Source organism: Miscanthus floridulus, chromosome 2 (assembly GCF_019320115.1).
Source record: "Miscanthus floridulus cultivar M001 chromosome 2, ASM1932011v1, whole genome shotgun sequence".
Taxonomy (NCBI): domain Eukaryota; kingdom Viridiplantae; phylum Streptophyta; class Magnoliopsida; order Poales; family Poaceae; genus Miscanthus; species Miscanthus floridulus.
This window is the reverse complement of record NC_089581.1, coordinates 172,014,051-172,026,185: the sequence shown is the minus strand read 5'-3', so window position 1 is coordinate 172,026,185 and position 12,135 is coordinate 172,014,051. Positions and strand designations below refer to the sequence as shown.

At 44.2% G+C, this 12,135-nt stretch overlaps 1 protein-coding gene and 1 long non-coding RNA gene across 6 annotated transcripts; one reads left to right on the top strand and one right to left on the bottom strand.

Moving 5' to 3' along the window:
- The first annotated feature begins 2,290 nt into the window (after nucleotides 1-2,290).
- Nucleotides 2,291-4,173, top strand: LOC136540679 (noroxomaritidine synthase-like). Its single transcript, XM_066532685.1, has one exon. The coding sequence runs from the start codon at nucleotides 2,476-2,478 to the stop codon at nucleotides 4,063-4,065; it is 1,590 nt and encodes a 529-aa protein (XP_066388782.1). The 5' UTR covers nucleotides 2,291-2,475; the 3' UTR covers nucleotides 4,066-4,173.
- Nucleotides 4,174-4,790: 617 nt separating this feature from the next.
- On the bottom strand, nucleotides 4,791-9,563 carry LOC136535708 (uncharacterized). Of its 5 annotated transcripts, none has more exons than XR_010779039.1 (7): nucleotides 8,699-9,563; nucleotides 8,561-8,603; nucleotides 8,349-8,486; nucleotides 8,196-8,269; nucleotides 7,683-7,783; nucleotides 6,524-6,636; nucleotides 4,791-5,060 (listed from the first exon to the last, which is right to left on the bottom strand). It is a non-coding gene; the product is annotated as an uncharacterized lncRNA (long non-coding RNA). The 5 variants fall into 5 exon arrangements; XR_010779038.1 differs by lacking the exon at nucleotides 8,561-8,603 and having other exon boundaries at nucleotides 8,699-8,801; nucleotides 8,884-9,555; XR_010779040.1 differs by lacking the exon at nucleotides 8,561-8,603 and having other exon boundaries at nucleotides 8,653-9,560.
- Nucleotides 9,564-12,135: the final 2,572 nt, after the last annotated feature.

Sequence of the window (12,135 nt, the reverse complement as noted above, 5' to 3'; positions counted from 1 at the left end):
TCTAAGTAGTTTATGATAGCCAGCCCCATTTTCTAGTGCAATGTTTGGGTACTCCGCGATCTTGGCACCCCCTCCTCAAACATAATAAAATAAAAATTCACCTTCTGATGTTAATTAAAATCGCTTCTTTTAGGGCAATTCCAACATAGAAACTAGATGGTTTTTATGACCATTAAAATTAGGATGCTAACCAAGCAAAATGGTGATGTGGCATTGGAATTAAGGAAGAGAGAGGGAAGTAAATGGTTTATACAAGAAATTATATCAGCACGATAACTAAGATAGATATGTGATACGTAGATGATAGGAGAGAATACATGTGACTAGATAAAAATTAATTTTGAGGAAATCATACATGGGGAATATGACTTCTATATGTACTTTCTATATTATTTGGCAAGTGTAGAAACTATCTCATGATCTCTCGATTGGTTCTGCCCTTATGATAGAACATCAAGCACGATAAGAAGTTTTTGATAATGCCAAATAATGTGACAATAGTGCAAACATAAGTTTTACCTTAATCATGTGACTAAGTTTTTGACAAAAGCAATCCACTTTTTTGAGTTTTCTGCATCTAATGAAGATCCAATCAATGCATGGCTCAGATCTTCCCATCCTCTCCCTTTTTAATCCAATTCAGCATAATTGTTAGAAGAGTCAAGAGGAAATTGCTAGAGTATTTTGTGCTGTGTTTGTGCTATGCGCTCTGCCTCACATTTAGATATTTTTTATTTTTTCCCTTGTTGCTAAATTTTGTAGCTCTTCTCTATGAATACATGATTGGCAGATCTCCTGTCGTTCCTTCAAAAAAATTGCTAGAGCATTTTCACGGTCAAAGATGTAGCACCACTTATGACTTGGGAGACTTCAAATTCAGGTACATCATTCTAGCTGCATCACGCAATGCTAATGAGGGCAAGGCTTGTTGACAATCCATCACCATATATAGCCACTACTTTGTGTAATTGTGTTATTGTGCTTGTTGTCATGATGGATGCACATGTTTTCATTGTCTCGATCTGATTGATTCAAATGCCGTACGTTGGAGGATTAATTATTATCCAATGTTCCAAAGACGTGGATTATCATACATTTTTTCTACTAAACTTAGTACACATGTGAACATTTGGGTTCACATACATGCATAGACATTTTATGTACTCTTATTATTAATTAATTACAAAGAATGGTCTATATTGATCTCTTTAGACCGATGAATTTATCGTAGGTGCGTGCCTTGCTGTTAATGAACAATATCGCCTACCCTACTGGTTCCCATGGCCCTGTTTGGTCAGCTTATAAGTTGCTTATGACTAAAATAAACTCTTTTTTTTTGCAGGTTTTTTTAGCCACGCTTCTTCCCACAGTTTTTATTTGTACTAAAATACAAAAGTAGAACCAGACTAGAACACCCTGTTTTAATCATGCTTTTCCCGCTCTACTAAACAGGGCCCATGTAGCTTAGTTGGCCACTCAAACCGATCTTGATAAATGGTCAAAAGTCATATACCTCGTGAATATTGAATGCTCGTGTCAGTATAACGAAAGGAAAGAAACAAGAATTGATGTGCGATAAAAGACAAGTTAAATATATTTTTGTTACAATGGTAATTAATTAATTAATTAATTGTGTACGATATCTTGTAATAATAAAATATCAAGTCATTTTATTTTAAAATGTGAAAGCTGCTTTTACTAGAAAAAGAACTCTGCTTGCTGTCAATTAATCTATACTGACAGACATTTTTCTTCCTAGATGCACATAAAGGGACAGCGAGAGCTGGTGAATGAAACCGCTACCGCATACCATGCATCCTCAATCTATACCATTCATAAATATATTAAAAACAACCCCCTTTTCCCCCAAAAAAATTCCAGACTTTATCATTATTGGTTCGAACATAAATTTTTGCAAGTGACAATGACACGAACGTCCAATCTACCTCGAGATTCATGCAATTTAAAAAATCAGGTTAACCAATCACAACCATGCATATTCTATCCACTAGGAAAGAACACATAAAAATTTGGATGCTACGTTCGGATAGTGGATTCTATTTCTCCATTTAGCTCCAAGGAGAAGCAGAAGACACGTGAAAATGACAAGGCCAATCATGCGTCAATTACACTAGACTTAGATATCGCTTAGTGAAGCACTGACAGCAGACATCTCACCAGCCTCGCTCAAAAATTCATGGCCTACACAGTCTAGTGCTCGCTCAGTCGCTTACAAATAGCCATGTTGCATCGTGATCCTTCCATCTCTCCCAGACATGGAGAAGCAGAAGACACATGAAAATGACAAGGCCAATCATGCGTCAATTACACTAGACTTAGATATCGCTTACTGAAGCACTGACAGCAGACATCTCACCAGCCTCGCTCAAAAATTCATGGCCCACACAGTCTAGTGCTCGCTCAGTCGCTTACAAATAGCCATGTTGCACCGTGATCCTTCCATCTCTCCCAGACATGGAGCCGTTTTTTCTGTTCATAGAGCTGGCCCTTGTTCTCTGCTTCCTCACCGCCCTGTACTACCGCCGCTTGCAATCTAAGAAAACGAGCCCTTTGGAGCCGACCGAATGGCCAATAGTCGGACATCTCCCCGGCTTGGTCGCCAACATCCACCACTTCCACGACTGGGCCACCGGCGTCCTCACCGGCGCGGGCTACAACTTCGAAGCCCGCGGAGGCCGCACCGGCCTGCGGTACTTCATCACCTGCGACCCCTCCAACGTGCGCCACATCTTCACGTCCAACTTCGCCAACTACCCTAAAGGCGAAGAGTACGCCGTGATCTTCGACGTCCTTGGCGTTGGCATCTTCAACGCCGACGGGGAGTCGTGGCGGCGCCAGCGGGTGATGGCCCAGATGCTCATGACCGGCCCTCGGTTCCGAGCCTTCACGGCGCGGTGCAGTCGCGACAAGGTGGAGAGGAGCCTCCTGCCTTTCCTCGCCCACCACGCCGACGGCGTGGGGAGGCCGCCGTGCGACCTGCACGACGTGTTCCTGAGGCTGACGTTCGACATGACATGCACCCTCGTCTTCGGCGTCGACCCTGGGTGCCTGGCGGTCGGCTTGCCCGTGGTCCCCTTCGCGCGCGCGATGGACGACGCGCTGGAGACGCTTTTCCTCCGGCACATCACCCCCACGGCGTGCTGGAAACTGATGAACGTGCTGGAGGTAGGGCAGGAGAGGAAGATGGCCGCAGCTCGAAGGACGATCGACAGCTTCGTCGTCGCCACCGTCGCAAAATGCAGGGCCGACAAGCTCAAAGAAGGCGAAGGCATCAGCAACTCATTTGACCTGCTGTCATCCTACATCTGCCGCGAGGACTCGAGTGATGCAAATGATGACGTGTTCTTACGTGACACGACGGTGAACCTCCTGCTCGCCGGCCGCGACACCACGGGCGCGGCGCTGTCGTGGTTCTTCTACCTCATCTCCAAGAACCCTCGCGTCGAGCAGAAACTACTGGACGAGCTCGCGCCCATCGCTTCACGGCGGAAAGGTGCATCAGATGATGCTGCAGACACGGCCAGCGGCATGGTGACCTTCGACGCGAACGAGCTCGGCGGCCTGGTTTACCTGCACGCCGCGCTGAGCGAGTGCTTGAGGCTGTACCCGTCCGTGCCGTTCGAGCACAAGGTCGCGGCGGCCGCCGACGTTCTGCCGAGCGGGAAGGAGCTGAAGGCAGGAGACAAGGTGTTGGTGTTCAACTACTCCATTGGCAGGATGAAGGGCGTGTGGGGCAAGGACTGCATGGAGTTCCGCCCGGAGAGATGGCTCAACGAGGAAGGGACCAAGCTTCGGTACGAGCCGTCCTACAAGTTCATCTCCTTCAACGCCGGGCCGCGGACGTGCCTCGGCAAGGAGATGGCGTTCGTGCAGATGAAGACCGTGGCGGCGGCCGTGCTGTGGAACTTCGCCGTCGAGGTGGTGCCAGGCCACGTCGTGGAGCCCAAGCTGTCCATCATACTTCACATGAAGAATGGGCTTGCCGTCAAGGTTAGGAGAAGGGACGGGACGGCGCCGTCGTCGTGCGTCACGGCTTGCATCTGATCGAGTTCTGACTGAACACGATGCATCTCGCTTATGTGAGCACTGCGTGGTTTCTTATTAGTCTGTTATATCCGGCTGGAATATAATCTACCAACACGTTGCGTGACACGTCTCAATATGCATGTGACCGTACGTGGCATATGGTGTCTTCTTGCACACTAGCTAGCGGAACAATATAGTGGGCCTTCCATATATATATATATATATATATATATATATAGGACTGCGCTAGTTAGTACCAGGGTACCGATTATTATTCAGTACCCGACCCCTTCCACGCACGCAGCGCGCCGGCGCGCTCCCGCAGCTCACCTCCCTTTTTTCCCGACGCAAGCGCTACGACTGTCCACCCGCACCATTTAAAAAAAACCATACTAGTCGCCAGGCAGGTTTCCATGCCGATTTTTTTTGTCGACCGATTTTTTCGGTTTTTTTTTGCCGCTCGTTAGAGTCGCCAGGCAGGTTTCCAAACTGATTTTTTTGTCGATAGATTTTTTTTTTTGCCGGTGACACTCGCATGGCAGGTTTCTGAACTTTTTTTTTTGTAAAGTGACCACATTACTAACAGATATTGATTGGTTTTATTATTGTACAAATAATCTATACGTCTTAGATTTGCTTGGCATGAAAATCGACTATCAATGCCCATTCGATTGGCACAAATTTGTCATAATCTGAACTTTGAAATCAAATATATAGAGCACAATTATTTTCCACCACAAACAGACCGAATTTCATTTTTCATTACTAGGACACATACCCACCAAGTGATATAAAAAATCACGGCTGGTCTATAAACATGCACCCAAACCTGTTTACATTTACATTACTAGAAACAGCAAGTTGGGAGGGCACGGCTACTTCAAGGTACAGCTCTAATCAAGGCTGTGGTCCTAGTAGGCAACATCTATGATCTGTCTGTCAGAGCCAGCTCCACAAGGCAAAGTTCAAGGCTTCTCTCTCGTTCAAGGCTTCTCTCTCAGTCAACCTTCGTCCTGTTTAAGCCACAAGGAAAATGTGAGTGGTTTGCAGTTTAATTTGAAAAGCACCACAAAATAGCTCAATTTGCATGGAAGATATGATATACCAAGGTAGCCTGAAAACAAATGTTCGATCAAAAAGTACTAGCATAATTTACTCTTTTGTGTACTATTTTCATGTAATCATATGTTTCAAGAAATTCTATATGGAAGTCTTTAGAGTTCAAGTTTAGCAGGTCTAAGACAGGAATCATGTTTGATTACTGATTAGATTCCCACATTGATGAATGATTGCATTGAAAAAAATGAAGAGATACATATGTTAGCTATACACTGAGATGCCATGTAAAACAGGGGAAGAATATTCAAAAAGAAATGCTAGTATTAAACCACACTAGTTGGCAATACCCTGATTTTTGTACATGCATGTATGTACACATCAGGCCAATATATTAATGGATCCATACCAGATGCAAGCATATGCAAATAGGGATGCAATCTAAGCTATGTTTCCAATCTCATTAATTTACTCTGTTTTTTATCTTACAAGTCTAGTTTTTTTTAAGTTGCCTGATTAATCATCATACAATACGACCATCGCAGTATCACATCAAAAACCCCGAATTACTAATACTGCAGGTCGCCTATGTAGTTCTACTAGCAAAAAAAATAATCTAGGCACCCATTCTGAACTGTTGGACCAAATATGATTGAAACCATGCACTTGTCACTTGTCTATATAAAGGTGCTGATCAAAATGCCCTTCTAGGGAACTTGTGTTTCTCTCTTATGGATTACAGTTTGTATTATTTGAATACTTATGCAGCAAAGGCAAAACAAGTAATACTATTTGTAGTATTACTATCAGTTCTAGCTTCTTATCCTTCAGCCATTGTTTGCAAAAAAAAAAAAATTGAAATAATGTTTGTCTGATTTCTCACATAAAACTCATTTGCTAACAACTCCAAAACAAATCAATCTGTGCATCTTCCCATACCTGAAGTCTAGTTGGAAAGGAAGAAATGAAAAACAAAAGAACTTCCCCAAATGCAGTGAAGTGCTAGTTGAGCTGCATGTATGAATCATCCTAGCAACAAATTTGGAGAGGGCAGGAATACACGACGGATTGGAGGGCATGAATACACAATGGATTTTAGTGGCATACAATAATCAAGACAATGCAATTGCAGAATTGTAATGTTGTAGCTGAAACTTGTAAGATACAATAAGCAAGAGCAAAACAATATTCACTATTAATTCATTGGCCGAGAAGAATAGGAAAATGGGGCATACGCCACTCCCCCATCTCCCTGTCTCATTTGCATTACCTCATAATGAATATATTTTTCTTTAAATGGATTTGTCTCTTACAAAACCGAAACCAGCATAGCACAGTCAAAAAAGGTAAAGAAATCAAAGTTTACTACAGCACAGAGGAAGACAGAGTCAATGAGGGCAAGACTCGAAGACAAAATTACCTGGAGCGCACCAACATGGAAAAACAGATGTCTCACTTGGCCATCAGCCCATCACGCCTGGTTATTCAGCACCTGAACTTCATGGCCATAGCTCCATGACTACCAAAAACCCACTATGACAAGAGTCAGTTTGGTTGACAAATCAGAAAAGATAAAAGTTCATTAAGTGAAGTCTCCGACGCATAACTACATGGATAGCTGGATCTTCAATCGAAATTGACCGAACTCTAGCTGCAGTGATGATCAAGTTGAAGTTTTAATTTGCCATGCTTATGCATTGAGCAAAAAAGGAGCTGCTAACTAGTAAAAAAATAGTTTCTATATCACAGCAGTCACTTATAATGTAAAAAAATTAATCATAGTACTAACTCTTGTGTCTCGGAATCAGTAGTCCACTAAATAAGTGAATCCACTCAATTATAATTTTATTAATGAATCATACTGTGGAATGTGTTTCTAAATAATACTTTTTATTGTCGCGTAGCAGGCTACGATTCCTATGACCAACTGTTTTCTGGAACAAGTGATTTGTTATGACTAAGAATAAATTCAGACATAAGTCTGTTTATCTGACAAATGAGGAACATGTGTTCTTCATATAATCAATTTTAATGGCAAAAGAAGATTAGGTCCAAGTACATAACACCATGTTCTTTACTAATGTGATTAAGTCTACCAAAATAGCAGTTTGAATCTCCTTTTTAAGCCTGTGAACTGAAGAGTCTAGTCTAGAACTGGAAGGGAAAGTACACAAATTATTTACCTAAATAATCTAGGACAGACATGGAAAGAAAATTGTTATATCTCTATATAACTGAAAACAGAAGCCATTAGATCAACCTTGCCCCAGATTAATAGGACTGAACTCAATATACACAATTTATGAAGAGATGCTGTCAGGATGCAAGAAAACTAACCAAACATGAACTGAGATGATTTTATTGGAATTACATATATTACCATGTACCATTTTCATGAATGAAAACAACTCATAACTGCAGTAATAAAGAAAACAGGCACATTAACAGAAGGCTTATCCTGAGGCAAAGCAAGAAGCAGTCACAAAGCATAAGGTGATGAAGATGTGGCATAGCTGCCAGATGCCTGTTGGGTGTGGCCTATGGCCTTCGGCGATCTCGCCATGCCACACAACACTCACCCTGACACCCTGTAGACGAGGGGGGTCTTCAACTAACATGGTTGAACTAGGGGGTGCTGGATGTACCCTCACTGGATCATGCACAACATCCAGCCATGGACCTGGTTGGGGAGTAAGTTCAGTTGACGGTGTAGTTTACTCAAAAGAAAAAGAAGGCGCATATGCATAGTATTATCAGCTGTAGATTGCATGATACAACAAGCCCATGAAAAAAGCTATTTGATTTAGAATCAAGAAAAAAAAGAATTGACACATTAATTTCAGAGCTGCATTACACACAGACCTCTATAGTGAAAAACACCCAAGTATGAAATCGCTTAATTAACGTGGAGCTAGCCAGCATTGCCACATCCATGATCATTTAATTTACAAAACATTGTAATAGAAAGAGATTGATTAATCAACTGAACTAATAGTGTAATACTGTAAGTAGATATCTTTTGCTCACAACACCTTGCATCGTCCGCAAAAATAAATCGAGAAAGAGAACAGTGAGAAAGAGATTGATCATACATATTTGGTGCTTCCGTTCTAACTGCCATCAGGATGAGCTAGTTGTGCTCCTGCTTGTCGGTTCTTTCCTACACCTGCACAAAAAATCATCAGATCTATGAGCAAAATATAACAAAATATTTAGGGATTCAGATATTGCTAATTAATGGGCACCTTGCACATCAATACTCAATGGGGAGTTCATCAGAAGGATCAAACCAAGGAAGATCGGAGAGGAAGTCCGTGCAGCCACGCTTTCGATGCTCCAACCAGACCAGGGACCTGCTGGATCTGCCCTCTGCCCTGGCTTACCTGCACCGTGCGCAACATCATATGGAACAATTTAGAATAAGGAGAGTATGCACAAAGGCTTATGTGAAGCTCACAATTTCGTCCTCATGGTTGTGTTTACTGAAGAAATCCATGACACTAAGACAGAACAGAACATGAAACAATCAAAATAAGAAAAGCGAATTACACTGTACAAATATGGAAGTATTTCATGTTTTCGCAAGGCTGTTCACCTTGAGCAGCTGCTTGACGTCCTTCTGCTCACCCCTCAGGTGCACTGATGTGTCATACACCACTGCTGAGCTAAGCTCAATGGATGCCGCCCAAGCTCCTGCACTGCAGGGGAAGTGAAGAAGACAAGACACGCAGAAATCAAGGCCAGTGCGACAACAAGGGCAAGAAGAGGAGCCATCGGTACCTGGGAGGCGAGGTATAGGCTACGGAGAGGGTAGAGCGTGAAGCCGTTGGAGACCAGGCGGCAAAGGAGGCTGTCTGACGTCGCCGTCGCCGAAGGACGGGAGGGGAGGTGCGACATGGCCGGATCTGCTTTGGAGGGGCACGCCAGCGCCGCCACCGGTGGGGGAGAGGACGTCGTCGCAGCTGTGGGTCGGGGAAGCGGCGGGGCCGCGCCGCCGTGGATCGGGAAAGCGGAGGGGCCGCGCCGCCGCGGATCGGAGAAAGGGCGGGGGCCACGTCGTCGGGGAAGGGACGGGCCGCGCTGCCGCTGGTGATGGAAGAGACGGGCCGCCGTCGGTGCCTACGCCTCCCCTGCGCGAGGCCGAATGACACACTGGGGAAAGGCGGCCGAGAACGCCCGGCCAGGCGGCGCATGCGGACGCACGGCGCTGTGCGGGCGGCGCGGTGGAGGCAGCGGCGAAACAGCGGTGGTATGGAGAGGGGTCGGACGGGCGGTGCCGGCGGAGAGAGGGAAAGAGGAGACCGAGCGGATTGTGTGGGGGAATAGAAACCGCAAGTCCGCAAAAAAAAGAATCGTGCGTGGGTGGGGAGCGCCGGAGCAGCATACCAGCTCGAGCTCGTGGGTGAACCAGCGCGGGGAGCGCCCGTGGTCGGCCCGGTCCGAGGTGGGAGCGGGGGAATCCGCGCGGGAAACGCCCGACGCTCGGGGTCGGTGATTCGGACTCGGGTACTGAATATTAATCAGTACCCAGGGTACTGAATATATATATATATATATATATGTTGGGATATATATGGTATAGTTTTTCATTCATATATGGCGTGATTGTTCCTTTGTATGTACTTCTCCGGCAGTTCCCATTCAAGCACTATCATTTTGCCTTCTTGAAAACTTTCATTTAGGAAGCATTTCATTTCCTGAAGTAGTGGTAACGCTGGAATGCTATGCCGACACTTAAGTTCATCGACCGCATCTCAGCAATGCAACAAAATTGGTGCTCCCCCTGTTCTAAATTATAAGGCATGTGTGCTACCGATGAGGTTTTCGTAATCCCATCAACATTTCTAGTAGTAGTGTGTCACGAAGTGAAGCTGTGGTTGAAAGTGTGGCGTGGTGGCCGAGTTACCTATGATAAGATGATTAAGATCAATGGAGCTGGGGCCGGCCATTGACATGGTGACGGTAGCTGACTTGTATAACCATGTTTGGTAAACTTTCATTTAGCAAACATGGTGACGGTAGATCTGTGGAGTTCGTGTTAGCTGTGCGGTGCGTGGTGTGTGCTGGCTTTATGCATTCTCGGTAGTAGAGCTTAGTTGTCATCTTTGTTGTTAATTTCCTGTAGATTGCTTCCAAGGGTATCTTCTTGTATTTTTTTATATATGGATAGAATCAGACACTGTCAATGTCGGTGCGTCGAAAAAATGAATTATTTTGGATTCTCTAAACTTATATCTTTATTTGTCTAGATATAGTTTATATCTAGGTACATATATATAAAAAATTATATATCTGGAAAAGCTAAAACAGTCCAAATGTATGGGCAGATACTTGTACAAATGTGTTGACATGCAAAATCGATCATGCGGCAACACGTTTTGTCTCTCGATCAGAACAGCAGCTTGGTCGATCAGTCGGCCAAATACTTTACACCATCCATACTCCTAATTTACCAAATTTAGCTATCAACAGAGTGTTTATATTTTTTTCTGAAGAAGTCATAATATAGACACAAATATGATAGGCACATCGCCTACCAATAAAATAATAACGCTATCAAATCTTTAAATAAATTAAGGACAATGTGGGCACCCATATCAAATCGTGGACTTTATAGATGGACCACATGTTCATTAATGGCCCATTTCCAACAGTTAATACTTTCATATCTTTCCATTAACGACTCACGTGTGCATATACTGGTCCATCCGTGCTGGATCTAGAACTTACGGTTTGTTCGCTGGTTGGTTTCTGGACTGGTTTGGGCTGGCTGGTGCTGGTTTGTTGTGAGAGAAAAATACTGTTGGCTGGCTGAAAACGAACAGGGTGTTAAAGTGCAGTTGTCATAAAAACCTAACTTGCACAGCTCGCGAAGTTTTCAGAGAGATTTACACATGTTCCATCATTAATGGCCCTTTTGCAACAATCAATACTTTTACAGAATTAATTATTTTGGCTGAACGGAACGTTCAATTGGTAGCTAAAGTTTCATGATTGTTTTGCATACAAATATCTGCTAGCTAGATTTATTACAAGTGTGACTGCGGTTAATTACTATACAACTCAAATTTTTGCGGTCAAATTCAATATGTAGCTCTCTGCTTTTTTTTACTACCGTACGTGCCTATTTCTATTCGGATTCATACGGATTTCGTTTTTACATTTTTATGGTACTCAATTGACGGAAATGGCAATGAGGAAAGTATGAATTATTGCGATGGCAGTGAGAGAAGTTCAAAAATTTCAATGGCAGTTAGAGAAGAGGTAAAATTTCCAATGGCATCGGGGAAATTGGCTCATTATTACATGCTTCACTTTATTTTTTTGCTAATATATACTGGAATAGAGGAAAAAAATTAATCGAAAAACATCCGGTATCATCCCCACACCACAGGTGAGGAATCAAACAATAGAGAAAAGACCCCCACATGCTAGCACTGTAGTAGGAAGGTTGCACTTGGACCCCGCGGTAGGTGACACGGCAACTTCACGGTGGAATTTGGGAGCACCGGCCACCGGGACTGGGCTGCCGCGCCTGCGGAAGAGAAGAGCCAGATGGCAATGGGGACCCGCGACCCGATACCCGATGGGTATTTACTCCATTAGGGTCTAAATATGGACTAAACATATTACCCACGGGTACGTAAATGGACCAAACCCTTCACCCATCGGGTACGTGGGTATGAGTATGTTCCAGCAATCCCTATACCCGTTTACCCATGGGTGAAAAATACCCGGCCAAAAACTAAATAAGCCCACCAGCCCATGTAAAACCCTAGGTTCACCCGTCGGTCCCGCTTGGCGACTTGGCCGTTGGAGCCCTCGACCGCTCGAGGGAGGCTCAACACTTGGCCTCCCGCCGTCGAAAAAATAGGCGCGTGAGTAAAGCGCGTCGTTACCTCATCTCGGCGCTGGTAGCCTGGCACCGCAATCACCACTCACAAAAAAAACGTCATCGCCGCCGAAAAAAAACTACACCGCCCGCCCGCCCCTCGTGACCTCGTCTCGGCGTCTCGCGTATTCGCATCGCAT

Bases quoted from the DNA above. Each gene is read 5' to 3' on its own strand.
- LOC136540679 (XM_066532685.1), top strand. From the start codon at position 2,476: ATGGAGCCGTTTTTTCTGTTCATAGAGCTGGCCCTTGTTCTCTGCTTC.